The 23,026-nt window shown below is 42.0% G+C and overlaps 1 protein-coding gene across 2 annotated transcripts in view; it reads right to left on the reverse strand.

The window, feature by feature from the left end:
- Positions 1-11,729: 11,729 nt before the first annotated feature.
- The window catches only part of Ankrd30a (ankyrin repeat domain 30A), a 64,007-nt gene continuing 52,710 nt past the window's right edge, over positions 11,730-23,026 (reverse strand). For both annotated transcript variants that reach the window (XM_021190076.2, XM_029535362.1), the window contains 5 exons: positions 18,924-19,214; positions 18,075-18,289; positions 16,786-17,014; positions 16,159-16,204; positions 11,730-13,623 (listed from right to left, as the gene is read on the reverse strand). In XM_021190076.2, the coding sequence (XP_021045735.1) occupies positions 13,490-13,623; positions 16,159-16,204; positions 16,786-17,014; positions 18,075-18,289; positions 18,924-19,214 (915 nt within the window). In that variant the 3' untranslated portion in view covers positions 11,730-13,489. The remainder of the gene's footprint in view (positions 13,624-16,158; positions 16,205-16,785; positions 17,015-18,074; positions 18,290-18,923; positions 19,215-23,026) is intronic.

Raw genomic sequence — 23,026 nt, forward strand, 5'->3', positions numbered from 1 at the left:
GTATAATAGTGACCATAGGCTTTTCATATGTAGACTTTTATTATGTTACAATATGTTCTTTCCATTCTCGGTCTCTTTGGGGCTTCTTTTTCCATTGATGGAATTTAGATTTTCTCAAAAGCCTTTCCCCCCAACACATACACATTGGCATGACCATTGCTCTCTTCAGACACACCAGAAGATGGCATCAGATCCCATTACAGATGGTTGTGAGCCACCATGTGGTTGCTGGGAATTGAATTCAGACCTCTGGAAGAGCAGACTGTGCTCTTAACTGCTGAGCCATCTTTCCAGCCCCTATTATGTATGTTTGAATACCTTTAGCTCTCTTTATTTATGAATATTTTCAGAGAAGAGTGATAGATCAAATCCTCTCAAAAAGCTTTTCTTCATTACTCACAGCATCCGAGAAGCCATGGCAGAGGAGGATGTGTTCCAGGCAAACTTAGGCCATACAACAGCCTTTTAAAACATTCATTTTAAACATAAGGACACATGCTCCACTATGTTCATAGCAGCCTTATTTATAATAGCCAGAAGCTGGAAAGAACCCAGATGTCTCTCAATAGAGGAATGGATACAGAAAATGTGGTACATTTACACAATGGAATACTACTCAGCTATTAAAAACAATGAATTTATTAAATTCTTGGGCAAATGGATGTATCTGGAGGGTATCATCCTTAGTGAGGTAACCCAATCACAAAAGAAGTCACTAGATATGCACTCACTGATAAGCGGATATTAGCCCAGAAACTTAGAATACCCAAGATACAATTTGCAAAACACAAGAAAATCAAGAAGAAGGAAGACCACTGCTTGTGGACGTTGTACATCGTGGTGCGGAGCCTAGTGCGCACCACGATGTACAACGTCCACAAGCAGGATGTATCTGGAGGGTATCATCCTTAGTGAGGTAACCCAATCACAAAAGAAGTCACTAGATATGCACTCACTGATAAGCGGATATTAGCCCAGAAACTTAGAATACCCAAGATACAATTTGCAAAACACAAGAAAATCAAGAAGAAGGAAGACCAACATGTGGATACTTCATTCCTCCTTAGAATAGGGAACAAAATACCCATGAAAGGAGTTACAGAGACAAAGTTTGGAGCTAAGATGAAAGGATGGACTATCCAGAGACTACCCCACCTGGGGATCCATCCCATCATCAGCCACCAAACCCAGATACTATTGCACATGCCAGCAAGATTTTGCTGAAGGGACCCTGATATAGCGGTTTCTTGTGAGGCTATGCCAGTACCTGGCAAACACAGAAGTGGATGCTCACAGTCAGCTATTGGATGGAACACAGGGCCCCAATGGAGGAGGTAGAGAAAGTACTCAAGGAGCTGAAGGGGTCTGCAACCCTATAGGTGGAACAACAATATGAACTAACCAGTACCCCCTGAGCGCGTGTCTCTAGCTGCATATGTAGCTGAAGATGGCCTAATCGGCCATCATTGGGAAGGAGGCCCCTTGGTCATGCAAACTTTATATGCCCCAGTACAGGGGAATGCCAGGGCCAAGAAGTGGGAGTGGGCGGGTAGGGGAGCAGAGTGGGGGGAGGGTATAGGGAACTTTCGGGATAGCATTTGAAATGTAAATAAAGAAAATATTTAATAAAAATTAATTAATTAATAAATATTCATTTAAATTTAAAATATAATTTTAGACTGGTGAGGTGGCGTGTGCCTGTAAGTAAAGCATTTAAGAGGCAAAGTTAAGAGGAGCAGGAGTTTCCCCATAATTCTCAGCTATGTGGGAACTCCAAAGGCAGCCTGAGTTTCATGAGATCCTGTATCAAAATGACAGTGACTTTTCCATTTTGCATTTTTCTTTATCGTATCAACTACTACTCTTATTTTGCTGTTTACTTTCCAAACATACCAACTGCAATTAATTATCTTAGGTATACAACCATTGGAATGGAAGTGGTAAATTTTGTGTTTCTTGCTATATTGATGGGACCACCCTTACAGTTGTATTTTGTGCAGATGACTCCACTTGCGGTGTAGTACTGAGGACGGAACATAATCCCCAAACACACGGTCTGAGAACCTAGCTACTGAGGTGAACCCAGTCTAGCCGAGAAGCATGTATGATACCTCAACCATACCACAATGTACTCTTCCTCAACTATTGCAAATATTTCCAGTGGAACAATAAAGGTGATTAAAGAAAAAAACCTAACTAATGATGTAGCCCATATGCACAGGACTCAAAGAGAAAAACACAAGAACTGTTAAAAACACAGACTCCCATGATGGCTTAGAAAATAATGGTTTCCACTAGAATGACCTCTAGCAGAAGTAAATTAGATGAAATCCCAAAGATTCAGAGTGTTCATAGGTATATTTGCAGAAATCAGAGAGAACACGGACTTCTGCATGAATTTCAATAGAACACAAGGAGCTGAATGGAAGAAGGAAGCCAGTACAGCATCTAAATGTGGAACCTAGTAAAGAGATTGAAAAATAATAAAATCAATCTGACACTCAGGAAATGAGAAATGAAATGATTCAAAGAGCTCCATGGAAGCCGTAGAGAAACAGTTGCCTTCATATCAAACCCACGGAAAGCCCGGTGTGGTGGCACACACCTTTAATCCTCACACTCAGGAGGAAGAGGCAGGTGGATCTCTATGAGTTCAAGGCTGGCCTGGTCTACAGAGTGAGCTCCAGGACAGCCAGGGCTATACAGAGAAACCTTGCCACAAACAAAACAAAACAACAACAAAAGAACCATATACAGACACAACAACAAAGAAAATTAAAGGTAAGTTTTACTGAGAAACACAGATGCAAAACTTTTTGATACAGTCAGGGCTATACAGAAATAAACCCTGTCTCAAAAAAACAAAGATATAGTATTCTGTCCCCAAGTTGTGCTGAAGTCATCACATTTGCTCTTTCCTTATGTCAATCTTTATAGTTTTCATATATTAGAAATCAAAAATATGTCTTATCCTAATTACAATCTTCCCCTTTTCCCTCTACCCCAGACCCTCTTTCTGTAATTTTTATTTTTATCATAAACCCACAAAATAGGGAAAAATATTCACATGTGATCATTTTTATTCCTGAAAACTGGACAAAAGAAAACACAGTGGACTATGTCAAGTTTTTGTAGCAAAGTGTCATTTCATAAGAAGTATAATCGTGTTCATGTGGTTAGGTTATTTTGTTAAATTTCTACAACTTTGAAAAGTTAAAGAACAGGAACCATAAAAGCCAACCTAAATATTTATATTCACCAATAACAAATGCCAACTGAAGAATGAGGCAATGTAAGAGGAAAAGGACTCAGTCGGGATGTTAATGCCTTTCCTCTGTGAGTGTGACTTGGAAGCATTACCTCCTAACTGCATTTCAGAATTTGTTATTAAGAAATACTCAAGAAAAAAATTCTGATGAATTTAATGCTTATGGAAAATTATTACTCAACATTAAATATGAAAAAAACTTATTAGAGGTCCAAGTGAAGTTTTAAAACATAAGGCTACAGCCAGCGGTCATGGAACTCCTGCTCAGCGTGAAAAGGTCCAAGCTATAGAACAGAGTTTTGAATATACTGTATGCAGGAAGCCATCCTGAGAAAGAAGATGATCATCTTACAAGATGGTGATATTTTAGGACACAGTGGCTGTGAGTGAAATGAATACAGGAGGCTGCTCTTCAATGGTTTGCCCCTTTTGACTTCTCAAACATCTTTCTCTGAAGATAATCACCAAGAATTCAGTGATTGTGATAAACTGTATAAGTCCACTGCTTCCAAACATGATGGTGTGCATATGAAACAGTGGACCCATAACAAATTTGAAAAAAAAAAGTTAGGAGTGAATTTTATCTCTCCCAACTTCAGAACACTCATAAAGGAGAGAAATGCTTTGTGTGTAATGAATGTGACATCGCTTTCTTGGAGAAATCACATTTCACATGACATCTAAGGGCACATACGGGAAAGGAAGTCTTCCAGTGAAACTGGTGTGGGAAAACCTGGGAGAAGTCAAAGCCATGGAACCACAGAGTCAGTCAGGGTGGGAAAGCCTTTAGCTACAAGTCAGCTCTCACATTACACTACAGGACACACACAGGTGAGAAGCCCTACCAGACCTCCCAAACATTAGAGCACACACACAGAGGGCTGAAACCCTATGATTGTCACACACACACACACACACACACACACACACACACACACGGAACATCATTTTGTATGAATTCACACTTTAGAGTACATGAAAGGGCACACATGTATGAGCAACCCTTTCTATGTCCAGATTGTGGGGAACCTTTTGGTCAAAACCCACATCTTACACAGCACCAGAGAATTCATATAGGCAACAAATCCCATGTTTGTAAATTACGTGGGGAAAGTTTCTACCACGAAACACTCCTCACCAAGCAGCATTCAGGACTGAAACCTTATGAAAGCTGGGAATGGGGGAAGAACTTCTACTTCCAGTCATACCTCACAGCACACGGGAGAACTCACACAGGGAAGAAACCCTTTATGTGTCCAGATTGTGGGAAATTCTGCAGCCATAAGTCAACACTCTCCCAACACGTGAGAACACATACAGGGGAGAAACCATGTGAGTGTCATACATGTGGAAAAATATTTTTCAATGAGCCATACCAGTCTAAACATAGTGGACACACAGGGGAGAAGCCATATGAATGCAGTGAAAGTTGGAAACACTCCTGCCACAAGTCACAGCTCTAGAGCACAGAAGCAGAGGACTCATATAGGGGCGAAACCCTATGGATGTACTCAATGTACAAGAGCATCCTCACTAAGTCAGCTCCAATTGTACAGCAGAGAATCCACACAGAAGATGAGCGCTACAAATGTAATGAACGCGGAAAGCATTTCAGTGTGTAGCCAGGGCTCGTTTTACATCAGAGCAAACACACAGGGAGCAGACATATGAATGTGGGAAGGCCTGTAGTCACAAGCCATGCCTCACAGCACACAGCACACCACAGGACCCACTCGGAACAAATCTTGCCGGTGTACTGTTAGTGGAAAAAAATCCCTTACAGTAAATCAGACCTTGCCAAACACTCCCACAGAGGAGAGAAACCAAATGAATGTGAAATGTGCGGGGAAATCTTTTGTCCAGAATCAAACCTCGCCGGGCAGTGGTGGCGCACACCTTTGATCCCAGCACTTCGGAGGCAGAGGGAGGAGGATTTCTGAGTTAGAGGCCAGCCTGGTCTACAGAGTGAGTTGCAGGACAGCCAGGGCCACACAGAGAAACCCTGTCTCAAAAAACAAGGGGGGGGGGAAAGAATCAAACCTCACCATAGCCAGATACACATAAGAAAAAAAAAATCCATAGGAACAGAATGAATATATGAATGTTGATCTACACTTCAGACACCACACACTGGAAAAACCATTCCACTGCTACATTGTTAAGCCTGGAAATCATTTGATTTTGATAAGCAAAACAGATAATTGAATAATATGATACCCCTAATAATTTATGTAGGCATACATTTTTTGCAACTCTTTTTTTTTTTTTTTTTTTTTTACAGGGTTTCTCTGTGTAGCCCTGGCTGCCCTGGAACTCACTCTTTAGACCAGGCTGGCCTCAAACTCAGAAATTTGCTTGCCTCTGCCTCCCAAGTGCTGGGATTAAAGGCATGCGCCACCACACCCGGCTCCAGCCTACTCTTAACAAGGGTTCAACCTCCCCTCTGGCCCACCACCCAGAAGAGGTAGTGGAAGAGAAAAGTTATTAGGATGTGGGGGTTGTGGACATGTTTTGCCACAGTTCTCTTGGGTGAGAGCTTGATCTTCTTTCTCAGCAGTTCAGTCCTGTAGCAAACACCAAAATATGATTCAGCAGCTGCCGACCAGTCCTCTAGGCAGGCAGACACCACACGAGAACCAGCAGCTGTAGTTCAATCCTGAAGAAACCAAACCAAATCCAAGCTCACCAATGGTTTAAAGTAAGGCTGTGGACGGGCAAGCCACTGCAGGAGCCTCACGAGCAGTTCTTGGTCCAAGTTTCTCTCAATGGCAGCATTTTCCAAAAGGCGAGATCAACAATGCCATGTAAGGTAAATCAATACATGTGTGTCTTTAGTGAAGAACAGTGAAGCAGAACAAACCAAACCAATGCTCAGTGCTCCTCTCTCACTGTCTGTGGGGTCATATTTGTAGTCCTTCATCACAGGTTCTTTCATGTGTTTGCTATATCAAAACATCCTTTCACCTCTGTCTGCTTCAGGAAAAACAGTCTTTTATGTGTTGGCTTTAGCAAGACATCCTTTCACCTGTGTGCCCTAGCAAAACATCATTTGACATTATTAATTTTCCAAAGAAACTAGAAGTTTTCACTTCACATCTATGGGAAGAGTCCTTAATATGTGTAGTAGGCCTTTCTTATGTCCAAGTGCTAAGGCGTCTAAGGGGTGCTTTGATTTGGGGGTAGACAGCTCAGTCTGTCTATAGAATACTTGTGTAAGACTCTTAGTTAATTCCCTAACACCAAGGGGTGGGTATATACACGTTCCCTTTGTACAGTGGAACTTAGAGCAATTGATAACCCAGCTTAAATGGATGGATTCTATTAAGATGAATTCTATCAAAACTCATGCAAGCATAAACTCTGAATGTGTATATTAATATATGGGCATAGTTTAAGAATTTAATTAGTATTTAATTATCTTCCAAACATAAAATTGCAGAATTAGATGAGACCACTGGCGAATTCTATCAGACATCTTGGGTAGAAATCCCAATAGTTCTATTTTTTTCAGAATGTAACAACAGCAACAAAAGGCCTGCTCCCTGACTTACTATTCCACATGGTCAGCAGTACACAGACCCTACTCAGACATGAAAACTACTGTGAGGGGGTCCAGCCCGGTGAGGTCTTCTTTCTTGTCAGTTCTTGAGGCAGCAGCGGGAGGAAGAGCATCACCAGGAGTAAGACTTTGTCTTACGAGATATTTAGGGTTGCTGTATAATAATAAAAAGTTTACTTCTCCAAGTCTAAGTTACTATGCTATTGTAGCTGACCTGTCTTGTGTGTTCCTCCGAGGCCAGAAACTGCAGTCTCCTGGCATTTAGCATCTCACCCTAAAACAGCAAAGGGTTAATAAGTAAATAGCCTTTGTACTATCTCAGCAGGAACTGCAGGACTCTAACTAGTGGGAAGTTCCAGGAAGAAAAAGGGACACTTTAAAAAGTGGTTAGAGTGTTTATTACTAAGTTGTAAAAAGTTTCCTATTAAAGCTATCTAAGGAAAAGGGGAAAGCAGAAAGATGCTAAGCGGGGCAAGGGAGAGATGTCTTCATTCATTATGTCCTTAGTACTTATACATCTTTCAGAATACATGATCACATGTTAAACGTTCATCACAGGTTCACACATAAAAATCAAATCATAAATTGAAAGAGAAGTTTACAACAGAGAATGCTTAGATGCATATCCATCACAAGTAATTACCTGGCTAAACATCCACCACCTGTCACAGCTTCACAGGCTCATAGAAAGTTGAAAACAATAACTAAGTTATTAGTCAAGTTTTGTATAGATAAATTCAGTCAAACTTTTATCTTCTGTCCTAGCACCTATAATAAATCATTAGTTCCCTTTTTATGACCTCTGGTTAATTGTTTTACGACCTCTTGGAATGTGCTCTGAGTAGTAGAAAGTCTGGTTACCATCTAAGAGCAATTAACTGGTGACACTTGGGAGACTGACAGAGTTCTCACTGCAGCTTTGACTATCAGAAAAGGACCTGATAGCAGTCCCACTATAAAAGAGCTTAATAATCACTAATATCATTTTAGGAATTCTTATAGGATCATCATTAAGACTTAAGAAGTCTTCTATTTGTCTATATAGCTTCACTACAAGACAGTACATTTTCGTAGATCTGCAGAGATCTGCTCAAAAGGATGGGCTAATACCTAGTGATTGTTATATATGTTTAATAATAACAGGAAAAGCATATTGATAGCAAGGATCTTTCCTGAAATGAGTTCTCTTGGGTCTTGCTTATAGAGCGAATCTGTCACTGAATAATCTGAAGCAGATCATCTTAGAAGGATCACCTGCTAGCTATAAGCTTGTCCTATTACGGCTCCTGTAATCTGTCATGAAAATGATGAAGAAATCCTCAGCAAATCATCAAATCAACTGTGGATAAAAATAATTCACTCAGTGTTGTCATGAGGGATTTATTACATAGCCATCTTTACACGAGGCTGGTTCAACATTGAATAATCCCTGTAACCTATCACATCAATAGGCTGGTAGTAAACTGTGATCGTATTGATATTGATCATATCAATAGATGCCACACAGGCATTTGATGATATTCAATACCCACTCGTGAGAAAACCTCTCTGCCAACAGCATACCCATGGAAAAGGGACTTCAGTATCTCTCTCTCTCTCTCTCTCTCTCTCTCTCTCTCTCTCTCTCTCTCTCTCTGTGTGTGTGTGTGTGTGTGTGTGTGTGTGTAACACTACAAAGGTGCCGGCAAAGCGCAGAAGGGGGAGGGGCCCTGGAGCTTGCGTGACAGACAACTGTGAGTTGCCCAGTGTGGGTGCTGAGAACCAAACTCTCTCCTTTGAAAGAGCAACAAACACGGTTGTCCACCGAGTCATCTCTCCAGCCCCTAAACATTCTACCCAGTGGCCCGAATGCAGATGTGTCCTTGCTGAGGTCAGGGAAGATGCACGGATGCCCCTGGTGCTTCTTAGGTAAATGTGAACCACCACACTGCAGAAACGCCCTTCTCCTGCTGAGTGTGGAATTCTGGTACCCTGCCCCCTGCCTGAGTTTCCCAGTGTTAGACTGCAGTCTGGGGGGAATCTGTGGCAGGCCTTCAGACCAGGTTACTTACTACTCAGTGGGGGACCCACAAGGGAAGAGTGGGGAACCTGTCCTGATGGGACATGAGTATGTCTGTCGTCTAAAAACTAATAGATCTGGCCAGGCAGGAGTGGCGCACGCCTTTGATCTCAGCACTTGGGAAGCAGAGGCAGGCGGATTTCTGAGTTCGAGGCCAGCCTGGTCTACAAAGAGAGTTCCAGGACAGCCAGGGCTATACAGAGAAACCCTGTCTCAAAAAAAAAAAAAAATTATAGATCTGTTAATTAAAAAATTTAAAAGGCAAACTAAATGAATATGCTCTAAATAAAACTTCCCAAAGGAAAAGTTGGAATTTTAGCCCCCAGTTCCATACCCCATGCCAAGCAGTAAATGGCCATGTGGCTATTAAAGTCCCCCATGGTGAAGACAATTTATCTTACACTAGATTAGATTCCAACCATCCTGAGAAGGCCTTAAGTGCAAACAAGTCACTGGGCCTGCATTGTCTGATTACAGAGGAGGCTCTTTGACCATATTGGGTTCTCCAAGTCATCCACATACTACCCTTTCTGACACAGTTAAGGCTATTCGCTGCCCCCTAAGTACTACTCTATTTAGAAGTCTAAGAGAACTGGGCCCAGGAGACAGCTCAGTTATGAAGCGATTGCCACATAAACACTCGCGGCTTAGTTTGGACTACAGCACCCGTGTAAAAAGCCAGGCACAGAACACAGCTATAACCTCAGCACTTCCTCTCCATGTTCCTCTTGCTGTGGTAAAACAGCAGAGCTAAAACACGGGAGGAAAGGGTTTATTTCACCTTACAGTGGGGGCAGAGGCAGGTGAATTTCTGAGTTCGAGGCCAGCCTGGCCTACAGAGTGAGTTCCGGGACAGCCAGGGCTACCCAGAGAAACCCTGTCTCGAAAAACACAAACAAACAAACAAACAAACAAAAAAAACCAGTTTATAGTCCTTCAGAAGGGGAAGTCAGGGCAGGAACTGAAGCAGGCCACGGAGGAACACAGCTCACTGAGAAATATTTATAAAGTGCTCAACTCCTTAGCCACCAGGGAAACGCAAATTTAAAACTCTTGGAATTTCATTGTACAGTTTGAATGACTAAGACAGAAAAAAATTGAAAAGGATGCTAAGTGCTGAGGATACAGGGAAAGGGAGCTCTCGTTCTCACTGTTTCTGGGAGCACAAATGGCTAACAGCCATGATAGAAGTATCAGTAAGTGTGGAGGTTCCTCAAAAAGCTGGAAATAGGTCCACATGACCCAGCTACACCACTTGGACAGAAACCCTCTGTATCTTACCGCAGAGATCGTCCATCATCTATGTTCATTGCTGCATCATTAATAATAGCCAGGTGACGGCAACAGTCTAGATGTCCATCAATGGATTAAAAAAAAAATGTGGCACATTTATACAATACCATGGCAGTCATCTGTTAAAAATGGAGTTACGAAATCTGCAGGTTAGGAACGCTATTTTGAGTGGGGCAAACCCAACACAGAAAGGCAAAAGTTGTGTTCTTTCTCATTGATGGATATTAGCCTTTAGTCTTCTGATGTGTGTCCCATTAGGAATACCCATAGCTTAAGAACTTAGTACGGGACCATCTATGGAGAGCAGTCTTCAAGGAGTAAGAGGTAGAAAGGAGAATAATGGAATATGAAGTATTAAATCAGGTGGGAGCAGAAATGCAGGGTAGAGGCTGGGTTATGCAGAGGGATAACTAACACTAAGGCCTTTCGAAAGAGCCACATGGAAGCCCACTACTGTAGGAGTTACCTAAAAACATGCTAGAAAATAGTATGTCCAAGACCAGGAGGGGTTACCTCTTTTTGAGCTGTTGGTCAATGGGTCATATATTCAACCACTATAGGCTGCTGTCAGCGCTCTTGTCTGTCCTGCAGAACTTGACAGTTAGACCCTGTTGCTGAAGACACCACTTATTTGAAGTACTGGAATTGAGGAAACTAAGTTGATACTCATCTGTAAACTCCATACCTGATGATTATCTTCCAGTGTGCCAGAAGCTGCTATGTATGCTACCAGAGGAGAAAAACGGACGACAACAACTGGGCTGGCAAGACATGCCCACCATGCAATACTGGCACAGATGCTATCTGAGTCACGAATCACTTTCTGCTTAGACCTAAGGCCTACTTATTGAGATGGAACCGATACCTGGAACTGTTAAAGGGGCCAACAACCTGCGCTATGGTATGCCATAGGTAACAGGGCCTAGGGAAGAACCCAACCCTCACCACAGAAGCTTTTCTTTGCAGTAGACAGCCATTAACACAGAAACCTTCAACTGGCAATATTAGATCCTAGATTGTGCAGCGCTAAGCATAGGCGGGGCAGTCATCATGGAAGAGGGGCAGAAAGACTGTAAGAGCCAGAGATGGTAGACAACACCAAAGAAGTGTTTTCCCTACAACAGGGCAACTGTGCCAGCATGCTACAGACCTCTGCAAACTCTAGCCAGACAAACATGCCAGCACAGAGAGAAGGTGGACACAGTCTCATTTTGAATTTTCTCTCTATAAGAAAGACACATTGAGGTAACTGTTAAAATTGAAAAAGCATTTGCAGATTAGATATTGATCTTCCTGATTCAGATTATTGCCTCACAGGTACAATGACAGCCCCTTGTTTCTAGGAGATATGTATTTAGGAATAAATGTGTCATGTCTGCAACTCACAAGGGACAATACACACACACACACACACACACACACACACACACACACACACACACACACACGAATCGAAGAGGCCATGAATTTGAGAGGGAGTTGGCAGAGGCCTAGGACGAACTGAAGGGGAGAGAAAAGGGTGGAAATGGTATAAATATAGGATTCATGTATGAAATTCTCAAAAATTTAATTTATTAAAATATAAAAATAATTTGTTATCAACAACTTATACCTCATTAAATAAAAATAAAGAGCCATTAATCTACATGAATACTAGTAAATGGATATATTGTACATTTGATAAGAAACAGATATTTACAGTCACAAATTATCTCTCCACATATCAATTATTACAAAAGTAAATATATAGAGGAAAAACAGTAATTGCTCTAGTGATCAATATCAACATCATAATAACAGAAAAAAATCTATATTATAGATCACATAATAGGATTAAGTGAGAAAAATTAGTTCTGTAATACTTTTGTCAAGGAACGTATGATAAAACATAATGAAATAGAAAATTCAATTCAAGAACATACTACACGAATTGTTCCTTGAAGATTTAAGATTGTGAAAGTCAAGGAAAGACTGAACAATGTTCCAGACTGAAGGAGTCTAAGAACTTCAGAACCCGGGACCCATCGACGTGAATGGGACCGGTCTTTATCAAAGGACACTGTAGAGAAGAAGCCAAGCTGGAGAGGAATCTGAGGATTAAGCTTCAGGATCTGTTAGTGTTAGCCTCCTCATTAGAAAGGTGACACTACAGTTACTTAGAGCGTTGTAAACTACAATAAATACTGAAGTAGTCAAGGAGTGACAATGGCCGGCAGCAAGGCTCTCTCAAATGGTTCAGACGAGCAGGATAGAATTATCTAAACTTCTCCTTAATTTTATGACTTAAAAAAACTATCAAGGATGAACGAGCAAATGAATAATCAGCCTTGGTGAAAAGCCTTAGGCCATCTTGTTTTTCTACACGATCAAGAATGATCAGTGCTTAAAATTAAAGTTAAGTTTGATGGCGACACTATGGCTGGGAACTGTGAAAACATTAACAGTGGCCAAGGCAGCAGCATTCTGAACTGAGGTCTGGCTAAATCTTTTGGCCCATGCATAGTGACAAAAATAGAAAAATATAAACACAAAGATGGTATTTCACCCCACCAAAATATTCATGATAACATGGTTGTTGGAACAACTTGCTTTAGTGTGTTTTTGTAAGTAGAAGTTGGTAATACTGGTTTAATAATACTTGCAAAATCTGCTTAAGACCACCAAAAAACTCGAGGTTTATTAATTTCTAATACATATGATGAGAAAGTTCTTCTCGTGTTTTCAAGTTATATGGTAATACAATTAAAATATATAAACAGTTTAATAAATATGTTTTACTTATTTTAATAAACATTTATACCTTTGTTTTCTGTTTTTAAAGATTTATTTATGTCTATGAGTGTTCTATTTGCACATAACCCTACACACCAGAAGAGGACACCAGATCACATTATAGATGGTTAGAGCCACCATATGGATGCTGGGAATTGAACTCAGGACCTATGGAAGAGCTGCCAGTGTTCTCAAACTCCTGAGCCATCTCTCCAGCCCAAAATGTTATATTTTAGATCATATATATTAATGTATATTATTTGTACAAAATAGTAGGTTTCATTATGACTTTATTTTCTGTGTGAGACATGTAGCTCTTACTGCCCTTGAATTCGGAGATCTACCAGCCTCTGCGTCCTAAGTGCTGGAGTCAAAGACGACACGTGCCACCACACCCAGGCCTCGCCACCACACCCAGGCCACGGAGACACTTCGGACACATGGCACATGCCCTTTATCTTCTCTGACCCGCTCCTCCTTTGGTCCTTCTCCCAAAGAGTCCCACTTCTACTTTTTCTTTCATCTTCTCTTTTTAAATTCAGCAGATCATATATTTTCTCTTTAGAATGTCTATATATTCTTGCGATGCTCCTGAGAGTAGATCTTGGCTTGGTTTAGCAGCAGGTCCAAGGGGAGAAACCCTGCAGGACTCAGATTCAAGTTCAGCAGCAGCTGGGAAGAAAGGGATACATATGTATCAAAGGGTTCAGAGTTAGCGAGCACGAGTCAGAAGAAGAGGTGACGACACTGAACTGGTAATCTGCATATGTGGCTGCAGTGCACAGACTAAATTTAACTTGTTTTCAGGTGCATACTTAATTATCATCGTGAATACCAAAGTGTCTGTGTTGACTCATTTATTCAACAATCATGTGCAAAGCTACAGTTACAAGCACGGGAATGACAAGATGAGACAATACAGTCTGCTGATAATCACGTAGCGGTTACATCAAAGAGCCATGGTATTGAAAGCAGCATGGCCTTGGCACACAAACAGGCACTCGGACCAGTGCAGCAGAATGCCACTGGGACCATGTCGTAAGACCATATATTCATAGCTGCTGGTATCTGACAAGATTCCAAAAATACACACTAGAGGGAAGAGAAGCTTTGACAAATGGTGCCGGGAAAGCTGATGTCCACAACGTGGAACGAAACTAGATTCTTCTGTATCAGCCTGCACGACAGCAGCTCCAGACGGGTAAGACACCAGCAAGAAACCTGAGAGTGCAGGGAGAACACAAGGCAGTACCCTACAGGATACACTCATGCACAAAGGACTTCCGGCACAGGCGTCAGATGGCTCAGCACAACTGACAAAGTGGCCTTATAGACCAAAAGACTTCCACACAGGAAAGGGAACAGTCGGGTAAAGAGGAAACCTCTTGAACGGGAGAGAATCTTAGTGTACAGCTGATAGAAGATTAATATTCAGAATATATAAATATCAAAGAATCGAGAAAACCAATTAAAAGTGAACTGTGGATCTAAACAGAGTTCACAAAGGAACCAAAACCCAGAGAAGTCCACAGGGAGCATGGTTGGAGGGGACGGAGAGGAGAACAGCAGGATGCAGGCCACAGGAAGTGGGAAGTGGAACACCGGAAGAGGGACAAACACCAAGGTTGTGTGATATAGCCCCAGGGAACGGTATTATTTTATATTTACTAAAGAGTGGGGTATGTGTGCATGTGTGTGTATAAAAATTTGAATAGGAAATCTTAGAGGAAGTTATTCCACTTAAGCTACAATGCTCCTGACAGGAACCATGAATCAGCTAAAACTCCAGTAACAGTCAGGAGAGTCCTCCTTCTGAACGGTTGGTCTGGGTACCAGGTGACTCCCACAACGATACAGATCACTGATGTAGCCTTGGCTACCTGCTGGAGGTTGATGGTAAACCCCTATTGCCAAAGACACTGGACACTTAGGACAGGGACTAAGAAGACTCGAGTTGGATCTGACCAGAGAGCTCCTCCCAGAGGCCAGCACACAGTGTTAGGAGGTCTGGGATAAGCTGCCAAGGGAGGAAGTTAACCCTACCTGGCTGTAAAGCCTGAGAACCACAACCGGACAGGCAAGATGCCCCAACAGTCCAACAGTGGCCCTTGTACCTTGGGGGTAATCAACAGTGTCTAACTGAACCTAAAGCCCATTCAACTGGAGGGAATTCATGCCTGATATTGTAAATTAGCCAAGAAACTGTGGCTGGACAGGCCTCAGACCTTAGAGGAGAACCTGCTACTATCGTGCTATTAAGGTAAGACTTTTCACATGCCTTCTAAATTTCTCGTTCTTCATACCCTTAGATATGTGTAGCTCTCATCTGTGAGCAAGTAGAGACTATTACAGAGACCAGCACTGGTCAAAATCAAAGAATAAGTGACTGTGTGGTGCCTATCACCAAACAGAACACCTCTATCTCAAGCCTACACTTAGTGCTCAGGCACATCATGGAATAGAACCATGAACTCCCAACAATATGGCTACTTCCACATTACCGCCAAAGACCCCATCAATCTGCATACCTGCAAGGGTGGAGGAAAAATCCAAAGCGTGTACTTGGTTTTTTTTTGGGGGGGGGGCAGGGAAGGTGGTATAAAAATGAGACAATTTATCTGGGAACAAACTGCAAGCATCAAGTCAGTAGGCGGCCTTCACCTGTGGCCTCTATTCAGTTCCTCACTCCCAGTTCCTGACTTGACTTCCTTCAGCAATGGTCATGTTCTTTATCCCAGCAACGGGAGCCTTACCTAAGGTGGCCCTACCCGGAGATGAAGAGCTAGAGGCAGGCGATGGCTGCCGGGAAAGGGAGATTGTTTTTTTTTTCTTTTTCCAAGGATGAGACCTTGTTCCTGAGTGGTTAGTCCGGAGCACAGGAAAGTAAGGGCTACGTTAACTGGACCTACAGGTTGCATATGAGAAGAGGCCATGAATTTGAGGGGAAGGAGAACATGGGTGGAGTTAGAGGCAGGGTAGAAGCAGAAATGACACTAATGCAGTATACTTATATATGAAGTATTCAAATGAAATAAACATTTGCTGAATTTAACTCCAAAGGAAATATCTTCACATCTTTAATTTTGTGTAAGACAATGCTTACTGTAAAATCTACTCATTGAGCAAGGAAAATTATGTCATTTAATACTTATAATTTATTTTAAAAATTACTCAATCTAACCTTAATTCAGAAATTTTGACACATACCTTCTTTAAGTTCTCTATTTATACTTTTTTCCAACTCTTGATGCATCTGAAATGAGATGAATATTTATAATGGTTAAGAAAATGGAAAGTTTTTAACTCAGAAATTAATCTTATACAATGTTACACATTTATCTTTTTTTTTTTTTCCTGGAGCTGAGGACCGAACCCAGGGTCTTTCTACCACTGAACTAAATCCCCAAACCCAACACATTTACTTACTTAATAATAGTATTTCTATCAGATTCCTCTAAATGATACATATCTACATGGATGTCTGCCCTTCTCTTGTCACTAGAATAGAAAGCTTGAGATGCCATGGGAAAGTGTCTTTAGAAGGCGTGTCATGGTATCCCAAGCTATACCTTCAGTTAAAGCCATATTTATTTTCCAAATTGTAACTTAAGCACAGCTTTTAAAGAAATCTACTGGTTTAGCTACCGTTGCTGAACCAAGCAACAGTGAGTACCTACTGAAATGAGAACTCTAGAAACTTTAATAATGTTTTTCCATTAGCATAAGTTACTATGACAGCATGCATTGGCCAAACAAAACAGTATGATGTATTAAATTAAAAGTGAGAATTTTATCAGAAACTTGAAACCTAAAGGAAAAGAGAAATACACTAACCTTGGTCAGGTAGATCTCCACTCTTTTATTTGATGGCTGTAGGCCTGAGGTAGGAACCACTATATTTTCTCTTGGAATAAGAGTTCTGTTGAATACCAAACTATTATGGAGATTTCCAACACAAGGGCACTCTACAACAGGTCTTGTACTCAGAGTGCTCAGCAAAGACCTGTTCTGCTGCTCCTCCAGGAGCAGCTTGGTGCTGGCCTCCTCCAGCTTCTCACTGGTCCTGTGAAGACCACAGACGGCAAATACTTAGTGTCTCCAGAGTCCCAAATGAACCCTGAGTCACGGCTGTCTAAGAGGTTGCTGTGAATACAGGGAATTTGCAACTCAACAGTGACACAGCCTAGAAAACCTGTCAGAATGTAACTACTGAGGGTTGCGGGTTTAAAATGGTTCTAAAAAGTGAAGGTATTTCTAGAGGGAATCTCAACTCATGAGAAATTCCAGCAAAGTAGGAAGGAGAGACATGGCTGTTGAGATGAGCAGCTTCAGTAGTAACCATGGCACCTTGAAGGGCCCTGCTTCTTGGCTTCCTTTGGACCTCATCAGAGACGCTAAGTGGTAACTGGGAGATGATGATGTATCAATTTGTTTCACCACAGCAGACATGCCACTGTATATAATTAACACATCTCACTCCCTGAAGACAAAGTGGAGACATGTAAGCATTCAATTCCATTACTCAGAATAAACTAGGAATAACTCAGAGCCACAGCTGAGCGAGAGAAGCAGGTGCTGTGCTAAAGCTCCCATCTCACACTAATGCTTCCCTGCATCACACGTGCATGTAAAAACACAGATTAGAAAACCTGTCAATTACAGCTTATAAGGACCTCTACTGGAAACAGTACAGACGACAACCAAAGAAAATTAAAATACCAAATGCTGAAATTGCTCAGAGGAGAATATTAATTATAGTACCTGATCCTTGGGACCAAGTTTTCATCTTCCCAAAACAAACAAACAAACAAACAAAAACCCACAATCAAATATATTAGTAGTTCTATTTAAGGGAACACAAATAAGCAATTTTATAATAATATAACTTTCTTAACTATAAAGCTTCAAAAATATCTACCTAAAGTTGACCATATTAACTACGACAGAAGGATAAAAAAGAAAAGAATATAAGCTATCCCAAATTAACATTTTGAGGGTTACTTAGAACATTATTTCCAGACTTGTGTTGTCTATAGCTTTCACAGCCTCCTAGTCTCACTGAAAATGATGCTGTAGAGATAAAGTCATGTGTTTCTTTTCTGAGATTCAGTGTCAGGTCTTACTTGTTTAGTTTACTGGACAGCGCTTTCCTAGCTCTGAACTCTTCCTGGTAGAGCTGCTTATACTTTTCTAGTTCTATTTTATCCAAGTCTTCCTGGGCTTTCAGTTTGTAGAGCTGGGATTCCAGGTCTTTAATCCTGAGCTCCATCTGACTTCTAACGGAAGCGTTACTGTTCTCTCTTAACTGCTCCAAGTTCTCCTGGGATGCTGCTTGAGCCTGCAGATGGAGAGAATACACTTCAGAAGCAGTTATAAGCCGAATCATTATTGTCCACTTGTTTTGAATGAAACATGTGAAAGCAGATGCTGACGCTGGGATTTAAGATGGGAAATTATAAAAAAATGGAATCTTCTTCACCTTCTTTTGTTTATTTAATTCTGGGACTCAAATCCAGGGCCTGGTGTGTGCTAACTGAACATTTTCCCATGGCGGGGTATGCCCAGCTCTGAACGACACATAGGTACACAGTGATCTGATCATTTAAAGAATTCAATCAGCTCAAGATGAAAAGCCTGAACTAGATGACTTAGGAGTAACTCCAGAGTTTGGTGTGCTTCATATGTCAACCCGTTCCCCTTCTAACAATCTCAGTTGTTTGCAAACTAGCTTTGAAAGTCAACTGAGTCTCTAATGAAAGGTCCACTGAGTTATAACAACAAAGAATCCTGGAACACAGGAATAAGCACATATCCTCTTCTCTCTAGAACTCTCTAGAACTCTCTAGAACTCTAGGGATAAGTACATGTCCTTTTCTAAGACTCAGGAGACACACAACGCTGTGCGTACACCTCCTACCTCCATCTCTCCCTTAGAGTGTGAGAACCCCAGTGCACCATGGAAACAAGCTGACCTGCAAGAAGAGGTTGACTTGTTTTAACTTTTCCACCAAGTCCTGCCTCGCGCGCTCTTCGACCTCCCGCGCGTACTGCTGCGCTTGGCTGTGCTCCACCATGTTCTTCTCCATGTGACTTCTGAGGTTCATGACCTCCTGCTCCAATTGCTTCTTATTCTTCTCTAGTTTCCCACACTTCTTTTGTATAGTTCTCATCAATAGTAACTCCTGCTGAAGCAGCTGATTTTTTTTACCCAGATGTAGACATTTTGAAGATGTAGATTCCAGTTTTGCTGTAAGATCATCAATCTGCAGGAATAAAATGCTACAGTTGGCGATGAAGAAGCTGAGAACAGTGCAGCATAAAGCAGTCACAAATCCTAATTCAGCTGCGATTAAATGTAGCCTGCAGTAACTCTTATACTCAGGTTTTTCTTTTTCTTTTTGTTTTTTCGAGACAGGGTTTCTCTGTATAGCCCTGGCTGTCCTGGAACTCACTCTGTAGACCAGGCTGGCCTCGAACTCAGAGCTCTGCTTGCCTCTGCCTCCTGAGCACTGAGACTAAAGGCGTGCGCCTCCATGCCCAGCTCATAATAAGGTTTCTAGTCAAAAGTAGCAGCCGTCACAAAGCATACTCTTTGTGGTTATTATTTTTTACACACCAGAGAATTCATGTTAGATTTGTTTTATGTGAATGTCTCCTATCTTTCCTTCTCAAAATGACTCTTACTCATCTTGGAAAATCTGCATAGTGTGGCATACTCCTTTAATTCAGCATTTTTTGGGAGGCAGAGGCAGAGGCAGAAGGAGAGGAAGAGAGGCAGAGAAGCAGAAGCAGGCTGAGGCAGGTAGATCTGTGAGATCAAGGTCAACCTAGGACAACGAGGCCTATTCACAGAAACCCTGTCTCAAAAAACAACCCCCCCCCCAAATCACCCAAAACCAAAAAAATCTATAACTGTGATCCCCATCTTCATGCCCCACAATTTCTAGAGAAGTCTTAGGGATATACTGCTGTTCAGGCACCGTCAACTTCAGTGACTCTGGTGAGGAGCGGTGACATCTTGCAGTATAAACTTACTGACACAGCCACTGTTTTTTAAAACAAAAAAATACAATACATATTAAACAATAACTAGGATTTTAATAGGATTATTTATTTAAGTTACAATGATTATTGGGAACCCTTCTGTAGGTGGTCCCACTAACCACCCCTCCTAAAGCTCTAAAGGTCAGCTCCAACTGGAAGGCATGAGAATGAAGTACCCTTAGTACTACTGGTCACCAGCTTCAAGTCATCCAGATGGTGCCACGTGGTGGACTCAGTGAGCCTTACCCAGACCCGACTGTGAACCAAGTATATGTTGCTTTGAGACACTAAATCTTGAAGTGGCGTATTATATATCACTAAGTGGGACAGATAATGGTACTAAGTATCTTTTTAAACCCTTGAAGGTGTAATACCCTTTCTATCTTTAGATCAGGTAGAAAGAAGCAGAAAGGCCCTAGAAAGGAAACCAAAGGGCTATGGGGATCTTTGGAGAACGTCATGTTCTTTACAGAGACCAACAAGGGCTTCCAGGTCTGTGGAGAAAATGACACTGTAACCCGGAGAACTCCTTTATAGCAAGTGACAGAAACAACAAGAGATACACATGCACACATGGGTGGTGGGAGGTAGAGGGGTGTAACCAAGGGAAACTAAGATTCACTGGGTGCAAATGTCTTTCTCTCAACTGTAGCCTTTCCACATACCATACTGCTAACTGATGCTAAAAGGAATTTCTGAGATAAGAAATCCAGATGTATGTGGAGCACATGGTCTAAAACTAAAGATAAGACCATGTCTATAAAACCATTTGTCAAGACTTTGGAATGCTGTAGGGCAGAGCCTCAAATTCCTTTAAGTGTTCTAAGGGCCCTGTCTCGGAGAAGCCCACCACAAAGGTCTGTGAAGTGGTTCTTCTAAGGACAGGACTCCCAACAGAACACACAGGAGCTCAAAGCTCCCAGGAGAAACACAGTGTGCAAATGAGACCAAGACCAGGACAGTAAAACTGAAAAGTGGCCTCCCGACCTCGGTGAAGAGCAAAGCAACCAACTAACCACGGAACTGACCCTAAAAGGGGGAGACATAGCTCTGGTAGGAACTCTCCTGTCAAGTAGGAAAACCAACCAACCAACCACGGAACTGACCCTAAAAGGAGGAGACATAGCTCTGGTAGGAACTCTTCTCCTGTCAACTAGGACCCAACAATGTGGAGGCTGCTTCATGCACGGCAAGACTCCTGAACAAGCAGAGGTGGTCAGGCAGCAGGGAGAAGCAACTGCTGAGACAAGTCTGCATCTGGTTGTTTCCTTCCCTTAGAGTGAATTCTCACAGAGCACAGTACTGCCTGCGGTCTCCCTTCAATTTTGGGAATGAAGACTTGGAAGCAAGGAGGAACGATGTGTAGTAGAATGGCTAGAAATGCTTTAACAATTAAAAACCACAAGTTTCCCCTGCTTTCAATTAGTTGATTCTAAGAGGAAGCTCTGAGTGTTTCTGATCGATCTAATATTACATCTTCATTTTCTTCATTTGTATTGACAGAGAGAACTTCACGGAATCTTTCTTCATCTCCTAAGTAGTGGAAACAAGTGCAACGCTCTCTGCACGGTCCTCTTCTTTACTAATGCTTGTTTATACGGAGGCTGCTTCACCTCTACGATGTACCACAGTACTTTTCCATATTGGCATTGAAATTAATCTAAACATTTTTTACTGTATTATTTAGTTTGTGTGTAGGTCAGAGTACAACTGTGGAGTAGCCTCTTTCTTCTCACCCGTGGATTCTGAGATCTCACTGGGTCCTCAGGTTTGACAGCAAGTGCCTTTTACCAGACAAGTGCTTTAACCAACTAAGCAACAGAGTTTCTCGAGAGAGCCCACACCCGACACTGTTAATAATAGTCTGCTATGCTTGCAGACAGGAGCCTAGCATAACTGTCACCCAGCAGCCGATGAAAACAGACGCAGAGACCCATGGGCAAACATCAGGCAGAGCTCAGGAAATCTTGTGAAGAGGGGAGGAAGGCTTGCAAGAGTCAAAGATGTCAAGGACACCACAAGAAAACCTACAGAATTAACGAGGGACACAAAGGGGCTCACAGGGAATGAGCCTCCAAACAGAGAGCATGCATAGGACAGACCTAGGCTCCCTACACATATGTAACAGATGTGCCACTTGGTCCTCATGTGGGACCTCTAACAGCAGGAGCAGGGGCTGGCTCTGACTCCATTCCCTGCTTTTGGATCCCCTTCCCCTAACTGGGCTGCCTTGTCCAAGCTCAACAGAAGAAGATGCATCCTAGTACAACGTGATATGACAAGGAGGGTGGGCTGACATCAGATTTCAAAGCTGAACTCTGGAATCAGCTCAGTTTCATGGAACATCTTCCCTTCTCTGAGGAGAAAGGGAGGGGCACAGGGAGAGGTGAGGTGAGAGGAGGGACGGGGAGTAAAACAGGGAGGGAAAGTTCTGATTGGGATGTAAAATAATGAATGAATGAATGAATGAATGAATGAAAAAAATCCAGTAGTTAGGATGTTTAAAGGAATGCTTACTACTTATTAAATATCTTTTGGGGAGAAAAAAAAAAGCCTTTTCCCCACAAGCCACTTCACCAGCCTGGCTTGGAAATTTAAATGGCTACTCTGAAATCTGTCTTTGGTGAACTGCCTAAATATCACCTGATTTTTAAGTGTTGTGCTCCTGAAAACCACTTTTTTTTTTTTTTTGGTTTTTCGAGACAGGGTTTCTCTGTGTAGCCCTGGCAGTCCTAGAACTCACTTTGTAGACCAGGCTGGCCTCAAACTCAGAAATCCACCTGCCTCTACCTCCCGAGTGCTGGGATCAAAGGCGTGTGCCACCACGCCCGCCCGGCTCAAAATTTTTTTATTAGATATTTTCTTCATTTACATTTCAAATGCTATTCTGAAAGTCCCCTATACCCACCCTCCCTCCTTGTTTTCTGTGCCAAGAACATGATGTGCTCTGGTGCTTTTCCTAAGAATCAGGTGCTAGGCTGAAAGAGGAAGAGCGGGACCGGTGGAGCACACCTGCAGTCCCATGGTCAGG

Source organism: Mus pahari, chromosome 2 (assembly GCF_900095145.1).
Source record: "Mus pahari chromosome 2, PAHARI_EIJ_v1.1, whole genome shotgun sequence".
Lineage (NCBI taxonomy): Eukaryota > Metazoa > Chordata > Mammalia > Rodentia > Muridae > Mus > Mus pahari.